At 38.2% G+C, this 26,241-nt stretch overlaps 1 protein-coding gene across 1 annotated transcript in view; it reads right to left on the bottom strand.

Moving 5' to 3' along the window:
* Positions 1-442: 442 nt before the first annotated feature.
* Positions 443-26,241, bottom strand: part of SEMA5A (semaphorin 5A) — a 320,602-nt gene continuing 294,803 nt past the window's right edge. The window contains exons 18-23 of the mRNA XM_061995060.1: positions 24,237-24,455; positions 13,827-13,997; positions 9,569-9,721; positions 4,938-4,985; positions 2,525-2,736; positions 443-1,536 (exon numbers count right to left, since the gene is read on the bottom strand). Of these exons, the coding sequence (XP_061851044.1) occupies positions 1,417-1,536; positions 2,525-2,736; positions 4,938-4,985; positions 9,569-9,721; positions 13,827-13,997; positions 24,237-24,455 (923 nt within the window). The 3' untranslated portion in view covers positions 443-1,416. The remainder of the gene's footprint in view (positions 1,537-2,524; positions 2,737-4,937; positions 4,986-9,568; positions 9,722-13,826; positions 13,998-24,236; positions 24,456-26,241) is intronic.

Here is a 26,241-nt window from a genome sequence, read left to right as displayed (position 1 = left end):
TGTTCTGGTGCGATGACCCTAACACCCTCAAAAAACTGGAAGGCCTAATTCTTTAATCCTTAATCACTTTTTATTTCTTTCCATAAGCTTCTGAGAACAGCAAATGCTGCCTTATTAAGTTCTCTGAAAAATCTGGTCCGAGTCCCTGTCCTTTGCTTTTTAGTTATACATCTGGAATTTCAGATACAAAAATAACAATGTCATGAGTGTGGGTGAAGACAAACAGAACAAAAAAAGGGTATAAAAAATCTGTGTTTCCTCATCTGCCACTACAAATGGAATTAAACCTGATAACTTAGAAATCAAAGTAGTATTTTAAATATTTACATCAATGAAGAACAACAAGATGAGACAATGCTCTGCAAGTACACTGTCTGAGCCAGCTTTTTTTTTGTCAGACACGTGCATATGAAGTAAAAGATGTAGAGAAAAGCGGATCTACAATTAATGCCTACGTGCCCCCAAAAGCCTGAAATGGCACACAAAATGTGGTGCAATTATATCTTTCCATGACCAGCCTGATGGTGAGCGCTACAGCAGAGAGATGAGTGGGTATGCATGCACCAGGGAAAGGAAGCCTGTGAGATTGTCACAACTTGTACAAACCCACATGCTGCTGCAAGGCTGGCTAACTAATGACACACAGAAACACCTTCCAATGTGCCTCTCCTAACTGCCTTCTACCTTCAGCCTCCCTGTGGGACATACCTTTCCAATTCTCCCTAAGTGAAGGCTTAATGTGACTGCACTAGTGTCACAACTGGAAACCCTGTAGGTTAATTACAAGATTGTATCCCTCAGTACGGCCTTAGTCTCCACATTGAACAGCTGAACTGCAGCCCGAGTGATTTACAGTCCAAGCCTGACAGAGCCCAGAGCTGCTGCAGAGCATCACTAAATCACGACATTTCTTCTTCACATTGTTCCCAGCACCCCGTGAGCTCTTTTGAGCAGCGTGAGCTTCAGAAGACAGTATAGAAGACTCCACGGCTAACAGTAGAGCTCTCTTTTCAAACCTCATGGAAATAAAGTACAATAACTAAAGGAAAAAAAAAAAGATCTGGACTCCTGGCACAGCTTTAAAAGGGGTTTTTTTTTGCTTTTGTCACTTGTTAGAGAAATCTGACTGGAAATTTATAAAATTGAGTGAAGCGATGGGATCCTCATGAGTGGTTCAGTGACACCCAGGGGCTAGAGCTGCACCCAACACTGAAGGCCAGCCTTGTGCTCCATGAAGAAAACATCATGTCACAAACAGGTGGTTTGGGTTTTTGGCAGTAACGGGCCATTCATGGCTTGGATCGTGCTTGAAATGTCTCTGAACTTCACCTCTGAAGCCTCATTCACATGAGCAGTCAAGTAGCATAGGCCTTAGGGACTGGGGAGTTACAGGAGGCCAGAAAATACACAAGCCCATTAGTACTCATCATAATTATTGAAATCTGTAAAATAGGTATTAGAATAAGTCTTTGCAGTAAGATGTGGATTGAAGTATTTGTTTCTCTCCTCCAGAATCAGGTTGTTTTTGTTAAATGCCTAGGGAAAAAAAAACACAAACCAAAGATTAGAAAATGGGATGGACAGAAGAAAGTGAACCACTAAATGCTCTTTTATCAAGGCAATTTCTGTGACAAATATCTATGTATAACAAGTCACTGAAAAACACATTGAGAAGTACCTGCACATTTAAAAAAACTTGTATTTGCATGTAGTCGCTTACCTAATAAAGTTCCTACAAAAAGCAATGCTACTCAATAGTCAGACACATTTCCCCCAACACAACTAGTTTTATGATTAAAAATACTTTTTAATCATACATATGCAGTACTTCCTATTAGAATAAATCACTTACCTTTTTATTGAATAAGAATTATTTTATTTTTACTGCATTAATTCCTTGATTTTCAAATGCAATATGTAGGAGAAATGTCTGATAGTTTTAAGAGTTTAAATCTTGCTTTTTAAAAAGAGATATGGGTATTTAGATACATGCCAGACTCTCAGTTAATGTGAATCTAGACTGCTCATTTACAAAATATTTTGGGGATGAACACTAGCTGAGAGTCTGACCCAGAATATATTCACCAGATACATCTCCTGTATCAAGACATAGAGCGGAAAGATGAACAGTGCCCTTGACACTGTATCATTAGAGCCAAAGGATTATCTTCAGTATATGTCATGGTGATTGTTAATAGCTCTATTTACTTCTTGAACAAGCCACTAGGGAACACAATTAGGAAAAAAAATTATATAAAACGAAACTCGAGCAGTCTGCTTTCTTCCAGAAAAGGTTGCTGCTTTATAAATTATGCACAAAGTCTAAATTCCTGTGGAATAGGGATTGACAAAGGAACAGATTTGTAATTACAATACCCCAACTGAAATCTATTTTAGTTATTAACAATCAGCATAACTTGAGTCCGAATGCCACTGCAGAAAATAAACAAGTACGATTTTTTTGATACAGTAGAACTGTTATCTAGGTCTACGTGCATTACAGAGGTGCCAATCCACTTCTTACCTTGATGGCTTCTACAGAATCATATTTGTCCAGTTTGTTGATATGGTTAGTAATGCTGGTATTTAAAGGAGCTGGTGACACTGGATGGATGACAGTTGCATCATGGGACTGTTGCTGATATCGTTGGCAGTAAGTGTAAACAAGCAGGGTAAGAAGGCAACCAAGTATAGAGCTACTTAATCCCACTGCGATCATGTGAAACATGTTGAACTCTGCAGAGTGGAGTGCAGAAAACAATCTTATTTTTAAGGAAGTGGCAATAAAAGCTTAAGCTTGGGGAAAAGTGTTGACAAGTGCTTGATTCAAACAAGGATAAGAAATTTCATGTGTTTCACAGAAACATCTCAATTGCAATGGTTTATCCCTACAGTAGCAAATGCATTATACTTCCCTGAAGGGATCGTTATAAGAATATTAGATACCCATACATCTCTGTAAGTATTAAGACTGAGATTTTTGAAAGATGCTTAAACAAGTTGAGAAAACAAATAACTGATGAATGAATTGGATGAGTAGTTCAGCAAAATTCTTCTTCAGAGTATACAACAAGGCTTTGTTACATATAAATTCTGTCTATAATGTACATACACAGATTTTTTGAGTAACACCTCCTCTGATGTTCTAGTTATTTCTCTTACACATAGTGACTTGTGGCACAACTAGAAAAACCTTGATATCTTTGAGCCACAATCCTGCTTTCCCTAAAATGCTTTCCATAGCTCTATTTGATGCGTGTCCCAGCAGCAGTAGCATACATTTTTTTCCACCCCTCACTTAAAATTATGTTGGATCTCTCTGTTTCTGTATCTTTGATATATGGCCAATTTGTTCCCTTCATAATTTTTTCTATTTGGGGATGAAGTGATGTGTGAGGAAGAAATGGTATCATTTAAAGCTAAAGGGGGGAGGAGGGAGGGGAAAGTCTTTAAAACTCTGTGCTTTTAAACACAGAAGACAGAGAGGGCAAAGTCCACAGCTCAAAACCCAGCACTCTCTTGTCTGTTCTGCCCTTCTGTTCTGCCATGGGATCAGACAATGGGAAACCCTTTCCAACGACATGAGGATTAAAACTGAGAGGAAACTCACTGCTGCATTAAACTCTAGAAGAGAATCTAAAGCTCAATCACTGACTGGTGTTATTGAACAGAGGTATCAGGTCAGATATGATACCAGCAGGATTAGTTTGAAATAAACAAATTGCACTGCTTTTTATTGTCATTTCAAACTGGAGCCATGTTTTTTCATCAGGAAAGAAGTATAAATGACAAGCTCATGTTAGAAATTTAATCTCAACATAATTGAATTTTTTTTGTAGTTGCCTAAATGCACAGATGAAAGATTTTAAGCTGAAAGACTTCCACTAGTCTGAAAAACACCTGTTAAGACATTTTTCACTCTAACACAAAAAAGTGGGCCAGCATATGTGTCCCATTTCTTTTTTGCAAATGCCTAGATTAGGACTTTTACGTGCCTATTGGGTATTTAGAAACAAAAACTAATATTTAAGTGACTAGATTGAGTACCTCAATATATAAATTATCACTGAAATTATCCGTTGACACTTTTGTGAACATTTCCCACTCTTGCAAATTTGACAAAATGTTTTCAGAGTACCATTGCTAATTAGAAGAAAAAAAATCTTATCACATTACCCTGTCTCCCATATCCAGTAAATACATGTACCAGTACCCTTGCATAATCTCTGTTTTCATTGTCTCTTATTATGTTAAAAATACATCTTATCTGCGCATAGAAGAATACTAGAACCAGACAGATCTATTACCATGCCAATATAGACTCAGCACACACACACACAAAAGGTCATTTTTTCCTTTGTTTTCTTGTTATTACTATTTAGGATTTTTTCTTTAAAACAGTTTTCTCTTTCAAGATTTATTTTGGTAGCACCAGAACTCTTTTTTTTTTTTATTTTTCGTTTTCTCTTTGGCAGTAAAGCTGAAAATGAGCCCCAGATACAGTCTTGAGCTACTAAATGGATTAGCGGGCTGGCTTTCTGCTATTTACATGAAGTCCAAAAGAGGTTTTTGAAATTATTATCCTGAAAAAGATGGAGCAAATTTACAAATTTTGACTTTCTCATAACTAGCTTATGATAGGTATTTCTTTTTGAGACAAGGGAGAGTGCTGCACTGAAAAAGAAAATACAAACATTCAGTAATATATGTTCTTGTCTCAAAGGTCATTAAATACTCATCTGCTCATGCTAGTGGATGAGTATTTAATGAGAAACCCTGTAGTAACTACATCTCTTTTTCTGTACAAGTGTAAAAAAAGAGCATATAGCCTTTAGAAGGTAGGATGAAACTGAGAGAGTGCAAAAGGCGAAACAAAAGCAAAAAATGTGGAATCAATATTTCAGCATTTAATGTGCATCTAGAACTAAAAAGCTTACCGCCACATCGTTTTTCTTCTATGCTGCTGGATCGTGCCACTGATATTTCTGGAAAAATAAATAAACTATTTATGTCAAAGAGAAAAAACATTACAGAGAACTACTAGTTTGATGAATAGAGCAAAGATTTAAACATTTATTCTGGTACTTTCAGTCCAAATCCAAAGCAAAAAAAAAAATTTGACTATGTGGTAGAATGAACAAAAAGTCCCATGACATCTTCAGTTCCTTAGTTTCCAAGCAAAACCAGCAACATATTTTTATATTGTTTGGCTCAAAACATCTCTGGAATTACAAAGACGAAGTGTACATGAAAACATTCTTTGTAGAGTTTAAGCCTGTTAAGAACACATTGATCTTCTGAATAGTAAAATTAATGAGAATTTAATTATCTTGTGTTGAAATGGGCTCATTACTTCTAGAAGTCACGTTTAGTGCTAACATGAAAAGAGGGAATTTAAAAACCTTCAAAAAAGACTGTCGATTTCATGGCACTCAGGTGTTAACTGAGAGCATGCAATTCCAGCCTGATCCTTGCCATTTTGCCTCTGGAAACATTCTTGATAAATACTCAATAAAGTCTATTGCAATCAATTTTTTCCACTCTGCTTCTGGACCGTGGCTTCTGGACCGTGGCTTCTGTGAAGGGAAATCTTGCCTTACAAATCTCTTGAACCTGTCTGAAATGGTAAATGATCATGTGGATATTGGTGAGGTAATTGACACAGTCCACCCGGATTTCAAAAAAACTTTAAAGTTCTTTGTCAAAGGCTTTCCAAGCAACAAATGAGATAAAGGAAAACACAGAAAATAAGTTAGCACTATGTGCCCAGTTCTTACAATAGGGGAAGGTTACCACTTCTGTATGGACCCAGCCTTTTCAGAAAAGAGCTGGAAAAGCAGGAGGTAAACGAGGTTTGAAGTTTGCTGATGATACAAAGTTGGGGTAGCATGGACAAGAGCATACTGTGAAGAGCTGCAGAAGGGTCTTACAAAACTAGGCAATAAAATAACAAATGAAATAGAATGTAGATTAGTGTAAAGTGATATGTACATGATACATACAGTGGAAACGAATCTTAGCTTCACATAGAAAATGCTGGGCCATGAGCTGACCATTACTACATAGGAGTGAGACCGGGGATTATGACAAACTGTTCCATGAAAATATCAGCTTAGTGTTCAGAAGCAATCAAAAAGGCAAACTGAATGATAAGTACTATTATGAAAGCTATAGTAAACAGAGCAGGGTATCAGCATTATGGCACTTTACAAATCAATGTGTGGCCTACACCATAAATACTGCTTGCAGCTCTGGTTTTCTCATCTAAACAGACCAGAGAAGGGCAGCAATGATGGCCACAGGTATACAGTAACTTCTGTATGAGGAATTAACAGATTAGGCTCTCCATCACCAAAAGATGACCCACATGCAGCTACTCCTAAAGAGATTATTTTTTATTTTTACTTCTCTTCATATGCTAAATCAATACTACCTATTTTCTAGATAAGAAAGTATCAGATTTGACAGAAAAGCATTCTCACAGAGATTTCAAGGCTGAGTGTACTTTCTCCAGTTGAGATCATTAATTCACAATCAAAAAAAAAAGCAGAAAAAAAAAATTGACGAGAAAGTCATAAAACTCTACAAGGTAATGTCAGTAAGGACTAACTTTGGGAACACAACAGCAATGAAAAGGAGGCGTACTTTCTGCCAGAATATATACACTAAGCTCTGTAGAGGAATAGAGCTAAGGTAAGCAGGAGGAAGAGGAGACAACATGACAGTGGACACATCAGTACATTAGCTGAGGAAAAGAGGGAGGTGAATTAGAAAAAGATATCGAGGTCTGCAAGAGAGGGAGGGAACTCTGAGTTGGAGGATCTAGGGGAGTGAAAATGCTTGTGGGTGAAGATCAACGGTAATGTAGCTGATGCTGTTGTGGGAATTTGTTACAGGCCACGTGATCAGGAAGAAGAAGTGGATGAGGCCTTCTACAAACTGAGAGCTGCCTCACAATCACAATCCCTTGTCCCCATGAGGGACTTCAATCACCCTGATATTTGCTGGCAAAGTCACTCAGTCAAGTGCACACAGTCCAGGAGGTTCCTACAGATTGTTGATGACAATTTCCTGTTACAGATGACTGAGGAACCAATGAGAAGGGATGTGCAGCTGGGCCTTGTGCTGACAAATAAGGGGGGTCTGGTTGGAGATGTGAATGTTGGAGGCTCCTCGGCTGCAGTGACCATGAGAGGGTGGAGTTCAAGATCCTGTGTGGAAGAAGCAGGACACAAAGCAGGACCGTGACCCTGGACTTCAGGAGAGCTGAATTTGGCCTCCTCAAAGACTTGCTTGGAGGAGTCTCATGGGATAGGATCCTAGATGGCAGAAGTGTCCAAATGAGCTGGTCAATCTTCAAACACCACCTCCTCCAAGCCCAGGATCAGTGTGTCCGAACAAGTGAAAAAGTGGGAAAAGGAAGCAGGAGGCCTCCATGGATGAGCAAGGATCTGCTGGGACAACTCAGGTAGAAAGCAGTCATCTATGAAAGGTGGAAACAGGGGCTGACTTCTTGGGAAGAGTATAGGAACATTGCCGAGGTGAAACCAGGAAGGCTAAAGCCGTTTTAGAATTAAATCTGGCCAGGAAAGTAAAGGAAAATAATAAGGGATTTTTCAAGTACATCAGCAGCAAAAGATTAGGGGAATGTAGGCCTGCTGCTGAACACAGAGAGTGCCCTGGTGACCGAGGATGCAGAGAAGGCTGAGCTACTGAATGCCTTCTTCACTTTGGTCTTTACAGTCAAGGCCAGTCCTCAGGAAGTCCAGTCCAGCAAGGATAGTAGGATGGCCTGGACAGCAGAGGACTTGCCCTGGGTGGAAGAGGTTAAAGATTTGTTGGCCAAGCTTAAGGCTCATAAGTCAATGGGTCCTGAGGGGATGTATCCGAGAGTGCTGAGGGAGCTGACTGATGTGATTGCTAAGCTGTTCTCCATCATTTTTGAACAATCATGGAGGACAGGCGAAGTGCCTAAAGACTGGAGAAAGGCCAATGTCACGCCAGTCTTCAAAAAGGGCAGGAAGGATGACCCAGGAAACTACAGGCCAGTCAGCCTCACCTCCATCCCTGGAAAGGTGATGGAACAATTCATCCTCAAAGTAGTTAGTAAACATATTGAGGAAAAGATGGTTATCAGGGGGAGTCAACATGGAGTCACCAAGGGGAAATCCTGTTTGACCCACCTGATACCCTTCTACCAGCGCATAACTGGCTGGCTAGATGAGGGGAGAGCAGTGGATGTCATCTACCTTGATTTCAGCAAGGCTGATTCAGTTCAGACTCTGAAAATGCCTACTTTCCAAAACAAGATATAGAGCTTATACTGGATTAAGCAGAGGATTCACGGAATGTGAATATTAATGGAGCTGCTTCAAAAGCCTGAGAAAAAGGAGAAAATACAAGGTGTGAGTTTTTGCTTTCACATGGACAGGTTTTACTGCAGTGCTGGAGGAAAAAATGGTATTTGGGAGTTAAAGCATTACTCGCCATCCATAAACTGTTTAAATTTGTTGATTTCTTGTTATATTGTACCACAGAGTCACATACACACAAAAAATGGTTATGCACTGTGTAAACATAATTACATTTTCAAATGATACATTTAAAATGTAAATTTCTCTGTCTGTGAATAGATTGATGGCTTTTTTTAATGTAAACAGGCATAAAGAGGACTGTTAACATCAATACAATGTGGCGACCCATACCATTGTATGGATTTAAATGACTGCTGTGATTAAAAAAAAAAAAAAAAGACTACAGTCACAAGTTTTGACATATGCTATTCGGCCTCAAGTTGCACCAGGGGAAGTTCAGGCTGGATAATAGGAGGAATTCCTTTAGTGAAAGGGTTGTCAGGCATTGGAACAAGCTGCCCAGGGAGGTGATGGAATCACTATCCCTGGAAGTGTTTAAGAGACGGTGGATGTCGCACTTAGGGAAATGGTCTAGTGGTTGATAGGGCTGGGACAAAGACTGGACTCGATGACCTTGAAGATCTCTTCCAGTTTAAACCATTCTGTGATTCTATCCATCAGGTAAGATAAGTGAAGATAAGACCTGAGGCACAGTTAGTAGTATTTACCTTTCTATGTAGTTATCAGTTCAAAGGACTCTATGAAATTATTTCGAGATTAACTAACACTGCACCTACTTTCGTATATGCAAATCCCCAAACCTAGAGGAACGTTTCTCTAAGAACCCCATAGTCTGAAAGCTACCTACAGTAAAAAGCAAACTAGTTCTCCCAGCTGTCTGTTTTCCTCCTTGTACCCTGCTACCAAGAAGGATGGGAGGGATCTCCAGAGTGCTGTGACAGTGACTAATAAAAGTCCCAGGTGGTAACAGTAGGGACAGCTCCACAGCACTCTGTTCCATAAGTAGTATTTTTATGAAGAGAGGAGATCTAGCAACATTGTATCTACATAGTAGACTAACATACTTTGTCTGAAAAAAGGCAAGTTCTGTTCCAGCTCTTGGCTCCGCGCAGTGCAGTCTGGGACAGAACTATGCCTTGTTTCTTACATGTTGAGAGATTTCACTAATCCTTAAAGAAGAAGGCTGATCTCACCTGGTATAAAATTGGAGTCCAAAGCACAGGCTCGGCTCTCCGTGGTGTTACCTGTGCACTGGCTGCCCACAGGAAACAAAATGATGCACTGACGAACACGAAACTGGAAGCCAGAGTTGCAGTCGGACCACTCGGACCACTCAGACCAGTTGTCTGCAACAGGCAGAGAGGGACATATAAGTTTCACATTTACTTATTAGCATCCCCTTGGCCATATAGGAAAAAATTAGAACTCCTGGTCATCTAAAAGTTAACAAATTCCAGGAGGAATGTTTGAGACTGTAGTCTTGAAAAATGTCAAGCAATAGATGCTTTCTATGACAATATTGGATACTCACTTCCTAACCCACAGCACGGTAAAAAGAAATAGATGGAGGATGCTGTCATAATTCTAGCACAGAAAATCTCAAGCAGTGGTCCTGGGACCATTTCAAGGCACAAGTGCTGGTTAGAGACAGAAGCCATCAGTCTGTGGTTCAGACGCACACTGTCATTTGTGGAGTTAATCATAAAATAGTTCTACTCAGCAGCTCAGGTAAGAACTGGGATATTGATATTTATGAACATTTAGCAAATGCCTGGATGAGGCCTCCTTTGAACACCAAGGCAAATACCTGGAAACAAATAGCTGATCTCTAATAGTAAGATGCTGTTATTGTGAGAAGCGAGAATACTCATTTCTGTCCTTCATCTCTTCTCTTTCCCAGAAACGGTCCTGGGATGGCCTCATTTGCAGAATGGGAAGTAGAAGTATGGGGCAGATGACATATATAGATGGCTCCCGATTCAGGGGGTTAGGAGACCTGAGGTGGGAGTTAAGGCTTCTTCTTGCTTATATAATGTGGCGCATCCAGGAGTTGCTGTTGTCATAGTCAGTGTCAGTTGCTGGACCTAAGTAAACTAAGTGGATTCTTGCCTGAAATATTTAGTAATAATAAAGTCCTGCTTGTTGAAAGGAATGTTGCTTATGACAATTTTTTGTCCAGTTCTCATGTCAGAAAGCATGCCTAAGCCAGAGCCAATACTCTCACCCAGCCCTGGTGTAACTGGGATATATGCAGCAACTGCTAAAATGCTCATGCTTAGGTCAAATACTGGTGGCTAGGCAAGGCTACTGTTTCAGTAGGCCCTTCAGAGGTCCTAGAAAAAACACTGTTTGCATTGGGATCTTCCCACATACAGGGCATCTCCCTGCCATCTTGAGTTCTACAGTGCAGCCCAGGCACTACAGCACAAGCAGTGAGTGGGTCTGGTGCCACTGCGATCAGCTCCACCTGGTACATGGACATCAGTGCGAGAGGGATGGACATCCCCGCAATGGTAGATCCTAGTACTAAACTTATATTCTGAGGAGTGTCAATGTCATGAGCTCAGAAATCCACAAAGAAGTAAGGTACCTGAGACTGACAGATGTATCAGTTCAAATTGGGAGTCCTACCATTTGTTGAGCCAGTGCCTCTGCTGTCAGAGAGATGCTGAACCCATAACTTTTGTGTGCACTTCTACAGACTCAGTTATTCTGTCTCATTCCTTTGACTTCTTTAACTTCGAAGTATCTGAGGCTCTCTTGCACCTCAGACAGGCTCTCAATTTGTTCCTTAGTTCTTTGCAAAAGTCATGACAATGGAAAAGAGAGGGTGAACTGGAGTTAGCAACTTAAGGACAGGATTTATTTTCATCTTTTATAGCAGCAGTAAATACTTTAGGTATAAGAGGTTTTATTCAGTTTTATTTAGGTTTTATTCAGTACATTTAAAATACTTGCAACCAATTATGCTACTGATAAGTAGCCTATAAACCACTACTGATAAATAGTGCAGTGCTTCCACTCATATTAATGTGATTGCCTTTGGGTAAATTAAAAAACAAAATCACAAATACAGTGATAACAGATTTCAAAATAAAATATGAGAAAATCCAGTCTATTTTGCAAACACAAATCTGTTAATATCTTTTAAGTGCTGTGATGGTTTAGCCCTGGCTGAACAATAACCAAACCACACCTCCTCCCCACCTCAGCAGGATTGGGAGAAGAATCAAGAGAGAGTTCTAGAACCTTGTGTCTTGAGATAAGGACAATTCAATAAAACATCATAAAGAGTAAGCAGTTACAGTGCCCGTTGTCGCTGCTCCCCGCCCGCAGCCCGACGCGGAGCCCGACGGCAGCTGCAGCTCCCGCACTTGCCGCAGCGCCGAGAGCCTCAGCGTGACGTCACAGCCTGGCCACGGCCCCTGGCGGCGGTGGCCGAGACTGACCCTAGCCCAGTCAAACCCAGGACAAGTGCATACTTCATACTTTCAGTTGGATTTGCCATTAACCCTCCATATCATCAAGAAATTCTTAGTATTAGAGTTGCAGAAATTTTAATTTTCTCCTGCTTTTGTATGGCAAAAAAACCCGACCTCAAACCTATTTCAAATACCAAAAAAAATCTTTGCTCTTCTTCCAATTTATGAAACATTAATTTCCTTTTTTGCACATGCATTTCTGTGTCAGATGGTTGTTCTTAGCGTCACTACTGTTACCTTCCTAAATGAAATATGTCACTCAAGCAGGTTTTGTCATCAATAGTACTTCGAGATCTGCTCAAGAAAGAACCACTGGATTCTCACCATAACAGAATGGCTTTGAGGTAACGCAGGTGTCTGCCTCCACATGTGTAACACTGCAATTATTTTTGTCCCATACCAACATGAAATAAGTGTAGTAAAAAGTAGTTCTGAAATCTGTTATAAACATGAAGCAAGTGCCAGTCTCACATCTAGTTAGTGATGTGTTTCAAAAACCTATGGAAAATTTTCAGCAAGACTGAAATATTAATAAAATATCTCAGAATATGAGAAATACAATTCATACTCTGAAATTTTACTGATTTATAAAGGTATTACTTTCTTGAACCAAAAGGAATCACACCTCTTCCTCCTTCTCCTCCACCCATGATCTGCTCCAAACTTTGGGTTATAAGCAATTCAAAGCAAGATGAAGAAATGACTTATTTATTCATGAAGAAATGACCCTTTCTTTTCCATTTTCATGACTTTGGCAAACTGTCACTTCTATTAAAATAGTGGTTGAAAATAAATGTGCAACAAGAGAAATAGCTACAATACTAATACTATGAATGCACCAATTCTGACCTTTTGACGATACCTTAAGGATCCCAAGGCAGCTATGCAACTACTACATCTAAATGTACACTATCTTGAAAAATCAAATCAGCTGATTTAAATGTCTGTGGATTTTAAAAAATACAATACAGAGTGTTGCATCTGGTTTATTTTTGACAAAATAGGTACCTTTGCTGCAAGACACACAGTGTCTAGGAAAGGAAGTTAAACTGTAGTTCAGCACAGGTACTAGGATCCATACATTCAAACTCATGGGACTTGTGCCTTCACACACACAGCCTCATCATATTTGCAGAAAACTTTTGCTACAAAGCCTAGGAACTCAAAGTGAAGCAAGTAATACAAAGTGGCATTAGAGTTGCTTATTTCTATTGCTGTTGCCTGTAATCCATTAATCAGCAATAAACGAAAGACATTTTCCTACCGGCTTTTCCCTAACAATTTTATCTAGTGTTATGTGGTTTTACTCTTTACTTCTCACTTAAATTTCGGGGAAAAAAAATGCGTTTCCTTTATATGAATTAAAGTTAAAGAAAAAGTCATGATAATAACATACAACTGGCAGGATTGTTGAGACATGTCATCTGCTAAGTATTCTACATTCATTTAAAAAGGTGAAGTCACATTTAAAAAATGAAGAGGCTTTAAACGTTGAAGAGGCTCCTTGACAGCCAAAGTTGAAGAAGATATTTTACAAAGGTTGCTTTGTCTTTTATTTGAAAACAGAGCAAACTTTATCTACTTGAATGACCCTGTGAATATTAACCTAGCAACTCACTCATTTACTGTTGTAACAAATGCACTTCTTTGTGACATTGTTATTAAAAGTATCTCAAGCCTTTTGCATGATATACTTTGAATGTTATACAGTTTTAGTTTATCCAGATCCAGAACTTGGTAACTTGAATTTTAATTTGTAAAGGGGAAGGGTAGAGCTGGTGTCCTGTAGGCCATATCCTGCTATTACTTGATTAACTGTGATCGTAGTAGGTAAGACCCAATTGTGCGCTTAATAAGGAAGAGATATTATTTGCTTCTAAACAGAACATGAAGCATCATGTTGCCTAACTGTGAATATCTTATTCTGTGGCACACAAACAGCAAAACTACATGGGCTGATTTGCCATACCTGGACATGGCTGTGTGTTGCAGAGTGCTTCTTCAGTGTGCAGTCCAAGGCAGATATCTCCTCCATATGCTGGTGCTGGGTTCGTGCAGGAGCGTGTTCTCATGTAATGCCCTCCTCCACAAGTTGCAGAGCACTTTGACCAAGATGACCAACAAGACCAGCCTCCATCCACTGAAAAGATACAAAATATCATATTGTTCCAAGTTAATGTGTGGCATGAAATAATCCAACCCATCTTTTTCATATTCTGTGGATCTGATTCATGGCCTACTGAAATTTTTAAGTGACACTGAACATAGGCCTAAAAATTTATCTTACCACATGCAATTTAATTTATGTATTTTAAAAGCCCCTGGTATACTGTGAAGCCTAATAAAGTTACTCATCCATATAAGACACTTTCAATGAGTACCATAATATCTTTAAGGCCAAAACTATTTTCTTTCTCTTTTCTCACTTGTGAGGAAATCAAATACCAAAGCTTAAGTACTGCAGAAGTATAGAAGTATCATAAGCTCCAGGTAATTTTTATTCATAAAATACAAAAAAAACCCCTTAACCTAATAACATCAATGAGAGATGGAGGAATCAAGACTGTGTGTCACAACCCAGTTGACACTGTCCTAACCCTACAAACCATTTCACCTGATCCAACACAGTTATAAGGTTTGTTTGGTCTATATATTGTCACAATCTTCACAGAGCTCTAACATAGATGGCATGAGCAGAACAATGCCAGTAGCTCAAAGCAGCAACATACGGATGCCAAAAGGAGTTGCCACTTGAATTTTCAAACATTGTTTGCCGAAGAATAAATTCTTCCCCCTCTTACTAGTATTTGCTAATTCACGTATGGCAAACTTTTCTCCAGTCTGAGTTTTCAAAAGATTCCTCTGAAATACAGGTTAGATTTCCTGGGAACCTCATTTGTCAGATGGCTTTTGACACACAGCCACTAGACAGGCTTTCTAATGAAAGTTCACCTCATTGTCTGCACCAGACTGGCTCTTTTGCAGACTCTGTTGTTAAAGATGCTGCTCCAGAATGTATTTCTGACATTTATAGCCATATTGTGGCCCATCTGTCAAAGGCTTCCTACCTGCAGCCACATGAGAAAGTCAGACGTAATTCTCCCTGGGATAGCATTCCTCCTGCAAACAATCTCAGTATTTTGTTCATTTCTCTTTTTTTTTTTCCTAGGAGGTGGAAGTAATAAAAACCTTAACTTTCAAATTTTTCATATTTTATTGTTTTATTTTATGACAGGGACCTAAACTGAGCAGAAAGTTTTGATTTTTTTTCACCATCAGTCACAACACCAATGGTCCTTTTACCACAGACAGAAATTCATTATTGTCTACTTTTGAAAATACTAAGTACAGATTTCTGTACACAATTTTTACAGTGCACCCATTTAAGACATTCCTTGTAAAACTTTACTTCATGGTTTGTAGAAATAATTGTCATTGAAGTCTCCAAAATATTAATCCAGCATTTCAGAATGACCCCTTTTGAGCCTTTCTTTTCACTTAATCAAACAGCCTCTCAAGGAGTTTCCACTGGTTTATTGAAATATTATGTCATAATTATCTCTTTCCAAAAAATGAGGTTCCAAAACTGAAAGATTATTTTACAATGAAAATATTGATGCAATAGTAACATTTAAATTCTCTCTTAGATGAAGACATAGAATATTAAAAAAAAAAATTAATTTTGTTTTGGCAACATTGTATATCATAAATGCACTTGCTGTGTCCAGGAATGATTTCTATGCAAAGGCTGCAACAATGATAAAATGAGCTGCGAGAATTTTCATATTATACATTCATTGTTTAATATAATTTCAGATACAGCATACTCTCAGCTTCTCAACTGCTAATCAAACAGTTAATTCACTAGTACATACCTTTAGGCAATCTAATAATTTAAGTGAAGTTGTTGAATACAGAACATTTTATTCTCCATTTTGTTTGCAACATTAGCCCACAAATCAAGAAAGCATGGAGTTGTCACTTCCTTGCTATGAACAAGCATCATACAAACTTTTGCAGGTAATCTATCTGGCCTCTGAATAATATGATTGGACAGACAGGATTCATGTATTCCAAGTATGTCATTTAAGTAAATTATCATAGAATCATAGAATGGTAGGGGTTGGAAAGGACCTTTAGAGATCATCTAGTCCAATCCCCCTGCAGAAGCAGGTTCATCTAGATCAGGTCACATAGGAACATCTCCAGGCAGGTCTTGAGGATCTCCAGAGAAGGAGACTCCACAACCCCACTGGACAGCCTGTTCCACTGCTCCGTCACTCTCAGGGTGAAAGTTTTTTCTTATGTTTAAGTGGAAGTTTTTGTGTTCCAGCTTCATCCCATTACCCCTTGTCCTGTTACTATCTACTACAGAAAAGAGGGATGTCCCAACCTCCTGACACTTACCCTTTAGATATTTATAAATGTTAATAAGATCACCCCTCAATTTCCTCTTCTCCAGACTAAACAGCCCCAGTTCCAGTCACAGTTTGCAGTCTTTCATCGTATGAAAGATGTTCCATACCCCTGATCATCTTGGTGGCCCTGCGCTGGACTCTCTCCAGAAGTTCCCTGTCCCTCTTGAGCTGAGGAGCCCAGAATTGGACACAGTACTCCAGATGAGGCCTCACCAGGGCAGAGTACACGGGGAGAATAACCTCCCTCGACCTGCTGGCCACACTCTTCTTGATGCATCCCAGAATGCCATTGGCCTACTTGGCCACAAGGGCACATTGCTGGCTCATATTTAGTTTATTATCAATTATTTACATTATTAAGGAATTTAATGACTGCTAGATTTTTTTTAATAGGATATATTTACCAGCCAAATTGTCTAGCTATACAGATGTGTGAGACAGTTTTATATCACATGTTGCAAATAAATACGGCATCTCAGTAGAATGCTTGTCTTGCTCTAGTATTCTTACTAGAAAACAAATATATCTTTTTGCCTGAGGTAACTCTGTTAATTTAGTATTATATAAGCTCATATCTAAGACAGTCACAGGCTGCCTTGAGTGCGGGTGAAATATACTGTGCAATTTTATAACAATTTCAAGACATTGTATCTTGTATTCAAAAGTTGCCCCTTTTTAAAAAATGTCAAATAAAAGCTATTCATTTCATGTGGTATTAAGGCATTACCTTTCTAGATACTCTCTTTTTGCTGTTATTTTTTTATAAATGATCCTTGACTAGCTGAAATCAATAGTCAGAAGTATTCCTGCTTCAGTGTACAGACCTCCAGGAAACAGAATGACAACCTGAGATTGCCTAGACAGAAGATAAAACTGTTTGCAAATGTTAGCTGTGGCTTCTTCACTGTAATGAAGACAGTGACTCGCAACACTTTCTACTTATTTTTCAGTGGACTGGAGTGAGAATTACAAATGCACTTGCATTGGAAACTGCTATCTGAACTGCCATCTGCTATCTATCTATAGATGGCTGAAAACATGGAGACTGACGTGACATACAGGGATGTCAGTATGATCTTGGCTATACTATAGCACTTCAGATATAAAGGGAGAAGTGGGTCTGGAGAAGATGGAAAAGGACAGACATAATATAATTGTCAATGATAGATTTGATCATGGTTGAGTTGGACAGTGTAATTATAACTATTATAACTATTTTTTCTTAGCAACTCTTTACTGACAGACTGCCATCCTAAATCTCTAGGCCTTTCATGGACTATTGTAACTATCTCTTTTATTTGTTCCTAGAACTTTTCCATCTCAGAAATGTAGGATGATACAGTATCATCATGGTTAAATAAGATCAAAGAAGTGGGTATTTACTGTTTGAGTTTTTACAAGACCTAAAGAGAACTCTGTAGTTTCTTTCATCTTTCCTTAAAGTTGCTTAGCAACACAGTACAATCTGGTTGCTTTTTTATTTACCACTTTTGTCACAGAGTCCTAAATGTTATTTCTGCTTCTCACAGGAGGACAAATACACAGATGCAAGGAAAATTCCAGTCACTACAGTTTCTTTACCTAACAGTTTTGTAGAGCTGTTGGACAAAAGAAAGCAGTTAAAGCAGTTCCACGTTGAAAGATATAGAGTCTTTATATATTCCGACAATTACTGAGGTTGATCCTTTTTGAAGGAAGGCATCCTTTAGCTATCAGGGTGCTCTCAAACAATTTTTTCCTTTATATATTTTTTCCTTTTTGCCTCCTGTCTGCTGTTGTGATTAATAAGTATTTCTTCACTATAATGAAAAGAAAACCCATAGGGAAGAGGATGTACTAGGGAGAAACAGTATACAGAAGCAGGATCTCCTCGGGATATGACAAAACATCCACACTGTTGGAAAATTTCCAAGAGACAATGAAATAAACTGGATACCCTGCTATACACTTCGGACTTTACACAGAAGTAGAAGAAAGCGTGGGCAGACACTCTGACCTCACCTGCTTTCATGTGAACACAGATAGGATTGCAGGCTCTTTCATATACTGACTGGTCTCATTTTAAATTTAAAGATCCTCTCACAAAATAATTTTTGTGGTTTTTTTTTTCGTTTGCCTTCAGTTTCCAACTTTTAATGTTCATCTTTTTGAAAGTATAGCAAAAGAGAATAAAAAATGCTGAGAAATGTGTCTTTTCTATATGCATGAAGAAGTGTAAATAGAGGAGGAGTAGTCCTTTCTACCCACAGAAATGCAGATGGTGTGCTTCCCAATGGATGAGTAAAAGTTAAATCTGAGTGTTGGTCAGCCATGGGACTCATGGGACTATTGCACCCTTCCAGATATCTGGGGATCATCCCATCCTACATCACTTAGTCAACCTCTTTTCCTAATCCTGTGGGATAATGCTGCATGTTTCAGTGTGGGAAAGAGCAATTTTTACATCATAGTTTGCAAAGGCAAAGTCTTGTTACTGTGATGCTACAAATACCTTTTATTCATACAACCAGTGCTGGATGAAACAATCAACATAGTTTAGTGCAGAAACACAGATGGCAAATGAACACTTCTAAGGAAAGTAAAACAACAACATTTAAGAATCAGCCTGAGTTTAAGTCTGTAACTGAGACTCTTAAGATAGAATTGTTTCCAAAGTGCAGTTCAGAGATCTTCTTACTAGCTATGGAAGCAGCCTAGAGAGATCAATGCATGTAGAGAGATTGGCTTCAGCAGCCTCAGAGACTATAAAGCTTTATTGGAACAGAGTAATTTTCTTCTCCTCTATTTAGAAAGTTACTGTGGGATAAGTTTTTTTCTGTTCCTTTAAATATACTCCTGTTTCCTTGTGGCCAAGTATGACTGCAAGGGAAAGAAAAATAGGAGAAAAGAAAAAAGTAATAATGAAGAAAAAAACAAAAAACAATAACTGTCTTTAGGGAATGCATAAATAAACAATCTGTCGGGGAGTTTTGTATACTGGAACTTCTTCATTGTTATTAAAACATTTAGTGATATATGCGTTTACTCAGTTCTTCTTAGCCAAAATTTCATAACTAAACCAAACTAAAACTAGTATAATAACATTTTGAAATTTCTAAAAGCCTGAAATATTGTCATGAAGTATCAGAGTTTCAAGTCTAAGAGACAGCAGCTGTCTTTTCTCTCTGATCCATTGCAACACTCTGAGAAGAGGGAACAGGAGCTCCTCTAGCTCAAGCTACTCAATGGTGGTCATGTAGTTACGTTTTAAACTCTTAACTAAGGTACATCAGCTAAATGTCCATATTTGCAAAAGAGTGAAAGAGAAGGCAATAAGAAATAAAATGAAACAAAACTGAAGAAACAGTTGTCTTTTCCTACAGTAATAACTGAAGTGTAATATTGTCAACTAGGACAAAATTACTTATGTTTGGTTATTATCATTTTTGGACAAACAAATCTTGTAGTTAGTTAAGTTCCTGAATTTTATTTCTAAGCTTGTAGAATTTGCCACTCATACAAAGCTTCTCTTCATTATCTATTTATCTTCATAATGTGTCAGTGGGTATTCACAGATCCCATAGTTATTGAGGTTGTTCAGTGCTTGCCAGCTCAACTCTCTTCATCCCGTCTTTGAACCATAAAACAGCAGCTGAGGCACAGGGCCAAAGCCTAATTTGCTAGTGCAAGACAATAGTGCAGACTCTCTTGCCCCTCAAAGAAATGTCGTCACATGGAAACTGAGTACTGGAAACAGGCCTTACCCTGCACTGTCTCCCAAGCTATTTACGTAGATTATTTGTGAGAGTGCTAGTTAGTCAAAGGCAAAATAGTATTATGGATCATTCTAAAACTCGTACAATACAGACAAACCATATTCCCAGGCCTGGGTACAATTTCTGGCAATTTTCTGGCACTGTTCAATTTACTATTATATTTTCAGCCTTCAAATACTATGAATGAAAAGTAATCTGCCCAGTTACTGCTATCAATCAGATTGCCATTTAGTTTGCTACAAGCTGTGGTGGAAAATTCTGTTTCTTTCTTCCCTGCAGGCTCAAGAAAGGTTTTCTAGTAGCTGTTGAAGGCATCTTCTAGATGGCTTCAGTATTATTTTAAAGTTCTGGGATCCTGCAACACATTTAACCATAAATTACTACTAGTATATTAATAAGTATATATAAAATGGTGCTGCAAGTCATTTAACCAGCCAAGAGAGCTTTGTACACTCAGTGATTGCTCCATGTGCTTTTTCATTTTGTCAGTCCTTCAGAACACTTAGCATATTCCAGGATGATACTGAGCTTAGGTTAATTCATTTAGAATTTAGTCCTATTTCTGAAATGCTAATGACTAGGCTGTAACTAATTGGTTCTGTGCCAGCAGGGAGTATTTAAAATTGTCCTTACCCCAAGGGAGCTCAGGTAAATCTTAGAAAGCACCAATTTCTTCTTCTTTGCATTTTTATTTCTAGTGCTATGACTATTACTTATGGGTCGAGGTCAGAACAAAATCTCCTCACATTCCTCAGACTTTCTATCTTCATGTAAGTTATTTACATGGGCAAGAATGAACTATGTAGAGTCCCAGTTTTTCTCTTCTGTGCTCACATTGACAAAAAGGGCCTGACTCCTGCTCCATCCCTGCAACTCTACATCCTAGTCCAAGTGAGGAGGGTATAGTCAATTAAACAAGGACACCTGCACCTACACTAACCTTTCTCATAAACATCTGTAAGTGCTATGTGATCAAAGCCAAACAGGGACATTTTAGATACTCACTTAGATAGCTAGGGTAAGAATGACTTTATACGGCTGTCCTAAATACAAGCATCCAGGAAATTAAATCCAATTCTTAACACAGTGGTTAAGGAGAGGGCTGAAAATTGATCCAAACATGTTTTATCTTCCTTGCTGCTCTCTTCTGTGCCTCTACTGTGAGGTCTGACAGGTTTGTATGTGTCAGCCTGGAGCAAAGGCATTTCACCCATGTGTTGTTTATTTCTATCCTTTCTTGATGAGGTCTCATGAATGTCAGACTAATAGATGTTCATGTTTACCCATCAATTTAACTTTCTGGGACTTTCATTATAAAGGAAGATAATTCAATTTCATCAGTATGCTTATCTAATAAAAAATTATTCCCTTTCTACAAATTTGTAATCAGATCTAATTTATGGATAAGCTTTATTCTACAATCATTTTTTACTCTCCCATGTCATAAAGAAAAAAAAAAATCAATTACACCTAGTGCTTTGCAATGTTTTCCCTTCAGATTATCTGCCCTTGCATTTCTTCTTAATTACTGGCAAACAGCAGCTCTGTAGCTGAGGAACTTTGTGATTCCTTGCAGGCTATCATACTTCTAAATACTTCACTCAAGATTTATATCTGTATTCAAATTTGCTTTGCACTAAAAATAAAATTGAAAGTCCTTTGATATAATAGGACATACCTTTTTGCTTCAGAAAGGTCCACCACACTTCATATTGCCAGACCTTTAAAAATCTTTTCAATTTCAGAGACAGCAGAAGAGGGAATATTTTTTTACATAAAGTACAATTTCAAGTTCTATCTTACAACTTAATATATTTTAGTTTTGGATGGTGGTTATTGTAAGCAATGCCTCTAAATCAAACTAACAATGTGTTTTACAATTTCCATCAGAAAAATACAACAGTATACTAGCTGCAGAGCTAATTAAGAATATGACTTCTCAAAACCTTTAACTTCTTTCAACTTTGAAAAAATCCAACAAAATTCAAGACAGCATTTAACTTAAGAATCAACAGCAAGGGATGAAAACCAAATCTGTTCCCATTTTATAGATAATCTGTGCCCATTTAATGATTGTACTTCAGTATGTACTATGGTACAACACCATTCATCTGTTTCAAAAGAAATTGAATGCAATGCCTCATGGAGGAAATCTCTTTACAGGGGAAGAAGGAAGAGGAGGTGTACGTTCTATCTAGCTTTACGTACTGCATGCACCCCTTGGGAGACTTGCACATGTTAGTGCAAGGGTCTCCTAAATCTTTGACCAAGGCATTACTATCAGCCTTTGAATATTTCCACAGATAAGCAATGCAACCACGTGAAATAGAATTGTTTATAATTTTCTTATTCAAGAAAAGCAAGGTGTTATGATTGCAGTTGAGAAACCGATGAATTAGAGCATGCATTAGAGCTGTGCAAATGTGTAGAACAGAAATGGGCCACCGTTTCATAATTATCTGATAACTATTGATTCTCTGCTGATTCCCTTCCACATTTCTCCCACACAGCTCGGTGTAGAGAACATGGCCACCCTGCACTGACCATGCCTCTAAGATCAGAAAGAAATATATAATTTTTTCCCTTGATCCCCTTAGATACTTTCACAGACAGGTAAAGAATTTACACAATGAGCATGTAAATCTACTTTCATTTTTCTTGGATGTAGCAAGAAAATTTCACCTGAAAGTGCTGTCTTGGTGTGCCCAAGTGCCTCTTTAAGAACCTCAGTGGACATTCACCTAGACTGAAGCAAGGATCCCCAACAAAAATTCCCTTCTGATCTGCCTTATCAGTAGGAGAACTGGATGCTTGAATGTCACAGGGGGCTGAGGCATTCAAATTGCCAAGCAGTCCTACTGTTCCCCATTAGCCATAAAACTGCAGAGTTCACTTTCACTGAGTTGCCAGAATGCTCACAGAGCTGCTGGGTTTGTGAGATATTTGCCAGAACATATTACTTAGGTTCAATTCAAGATGAAAGCACAGTTTTCAAGTAACTGTGTCCTCCTCAAAGGGAAGCCATGTCTTCTGCACAGATCTATGGCATTGATTCTGATACAGAGAGTGGACAGTGACTGACAAATGGCTTACAAAGCTTAAGGAAAGGACTGCAATGATAAGATTGGACAATATACTCATATTAAAAAACATACCCATGACTTAGTGAACAGAGTTTTAATTTGTAACCATATAGATATTAATATATGAATATACACACATTTTACTGTAGTAATATACAGATGCAATATGTATACTGCAATAGTAATCCTTCAAGTCTACACTTGAATAAAAGATAAAAGTGCCAAGTCTTCAATAAGAAAACATGTAGCACTGTTATACATAATTAATACAGTTAAAGTTGTATGAAAGCTTATTTCTAAATTTACTTGTTGATACTGGAAAGAACTGAGTCTCGTCATCATTATCCTTCTTCTGCTCTATTGCTTCTTACCTTTAATTCTTTCCTGCTATTCCAATAGTACACTTTTTTCTCCATGTGTTCTGTATTTTTCCTTTCTTTTTCCACAAAGCCTCTGCAAAGCTCACAAGCCTTTGAATTTGGATGTCTGTTTTATGAAGGGTGAGAGGTGACTGAAAACGAGATTTTTTTTCCCCAAAATGTCTAAGATGTACCAAATATTTATAACCCAAAGTAGTTTCTTGAAAACACATATCATACTTGTAACCCTTTTCATAGAACCATAAAACAAATTTCAACAAAGTAGAAGCTCAAGACTCCAAGAACCATCTTTATGGCCTACTTCAGTTACCATCTAGTTTTGTAGTAAGTCTTGAAACTTATTTGATGGAGACTCTATACTCAAAAGCTAGCACATATTTAATGTCAAGGATCACTGTGATGAATATGATATTTTAAATAAAGACTAAGCTAAATTTCTCATGTTTTGCTACATTTCTATTTTTTCCTCTTGTAAATTTCCTTATTAAAATTATATTTTTACAGACAAAACCTCACAAGTGAAGAAAAGGCATAGCTATTAAAATTGTTGATGATAAACTGATTAACAGCACATGAGCATCTTACCCAAATGCACTTGTATTATAAAGGTAAATTTGAGCTGTTGTTTATTAAAAAACCTAAACAAACACCAATTAAATAAAAAATCCAAGCAAACAAATGCAAGAGAGAGTCTCAAAGGTGAGTTATTTTATTTTCACATACTTATTTCATTTCACTCGTACCTGGACAAGGCAAAATGTTGCATTCCTGGTACTCCAGAGATGGGCCAAGGCAAGGAAGTCCCCCGTACTTGGGCTCGGGATTGCTGCAGACCCGTTTGCGATTCCGTATACCTCTACTGCAGTCACGACTGCACTGAGACCATGGAGACCAGGGTGACCAGGCACCATTGATGGTATGACCAGAGTATCGTCCGGAACGCAAGAAATCCCCTGACAATCCTAATAAAGATTGAAAAAAAAAAAAATTCAACTAAATCAGTATATCAGCCCCAAACAATCTTTTCCTCTTCAAATTTACTCCTAGGCTTCTAATAGTAATATGACCAGCAGAGTCTTGTCCTTTAGTCTAACAATCCAAACCCTAGTTTCATCTCAAGAATCTCTTCATAGAATCACAGAAACTTAAGGGTTGGAAGGGACCTTGAAAGATCATCTAGTCCCACCCCCCTGCCAGAGCAGGACTACCTAGAGTAGGTCACACAGGAGCTAATCCAGGTGGGTTTTGAATGTCTCCATAATAGAAATTTTATAATCACTTGCAGAGAACTACTGTGAAGATTTGTATCCAACTCTTCTTTAGCTGAAGCATTATAGCTCCATTGCAAAGTCAATTTACTCCATCTAAGATTGTTAAAAACTATATCTCTTGTGTAGGAATTATGATTAGAAAATCTCCAAGTACATTACACAGGTATAATTACTTCTATTTCAGAAGACGAAGGTGGCACAGAAGACAGGGCTGATTTGCCTATGACCACACATAAAGCCAGCTCCCCTAGTCCTACTGCAAGGCTCTGCTCACTCAATCTACTCAGCCTGCTTCCACTAGTGCTTCCTGTGCCCAGAGGCTCACAGGTGTCCTAGAAAGCAATGTGGTTATCCTAACCATAGTCAGACTTTAGATATTGTGCAGTAGTAACTCCACAAAGTCTAGTGAGACCACACTTTTATGCCAAACAGTGTTTTGCCACTTTAAAAAAATGGTTTCTTTTCCACTGAATTGAAGTATTCTAAACCATATACAAGATATGAAAATCAGCCTTTTGGAGGCACACAGGATAGAATACTTCCTAGTTAAACTGAACATCGGGCAAGTCGAAAACTTCTAATTGAGTTTAGTATTGAGAAAATGCATTAGATTAAACACTGATGGAGGCTAAAGTCCACTACTTATCGATGAAAAGTGAATGTTCATAATCTTTTTCACACCATACAACCAATAAGCCTGGATATAGCTCTGGGTGACGTTCTAATAATCTCTTAATAATCTAATAAGTTAGTTTGAGCATCTTTGTCACTTTCAGTCTTGATCCTGCAAGAAAAAAAGACTCTGTAGTTGACCTCTATGTATCTCCACTACTAAGCATCTCTACACTACTGGTATTTCCTACTGTTGCCAAAACAGTTCTCTTTCCCCAGCGCTAGTATTGCTGGCAACTCTATGAGCAACAGACCACTAACTGCTGTTTTTATTACAAGCACTTGTTTAAGTAGTTGTGATGAAAGAGGGTCCCATGAATGGTACTTAAAACAGCATTGGATGTGGCTGCCTGCCTATGCCAGAGCTTCAGCATTGCCATAGTAAGAATGGATGAATAGTATCACCAAGAGTGGAGAAATGCAGAGGATTGTTTGCAACTTCAACTACAGCACAAACTTTTACTCTTAAGAAACTGATTTATGTCCTACTCACAAGCACACACATTGTAGTAGTATCAAATGGAGCTAAAGAAATAGAAGATGTGCTGAACCATGTACTGAAAACAGGTACAAGTAATAATGTGAAGACATTGCCCAACAGAAGTCCTGGACTGAAGAGGATAACCAGAACAGAAGAGCCTCTCATTCACAGTGCCTAGTACTGAAAAAATTTCACCTTATTTCTACCTGTGGTTACAGAATTAGTAATACTGCATAAGTTCTGCCGTGACAAGTATGTTCACAATCATCCGAAAGTAGATGAGGCTTTTCATGTATTTATTCCACACTTGATAACAACTAGCAA

This window comes from Colius striatus, chromosome 4 (genome assembly GCF_028858725.1).
Source record: "Colius striatus isolate bColStr4 chromosome 4, bColStr4.1.hap1, whole genome shotgun sequence".
NCBI classification, from domain to species: domain Eukaryota; kingdom Metazoa; phylum Chordata; class Aves; order Coliiformes; family Coliidae; genus Colius; species Colius striatus.
Note: the sequence above shows the minus strand (reverse complement) of the source record. Positions and strands in the feature narration are given on the sequence as shown.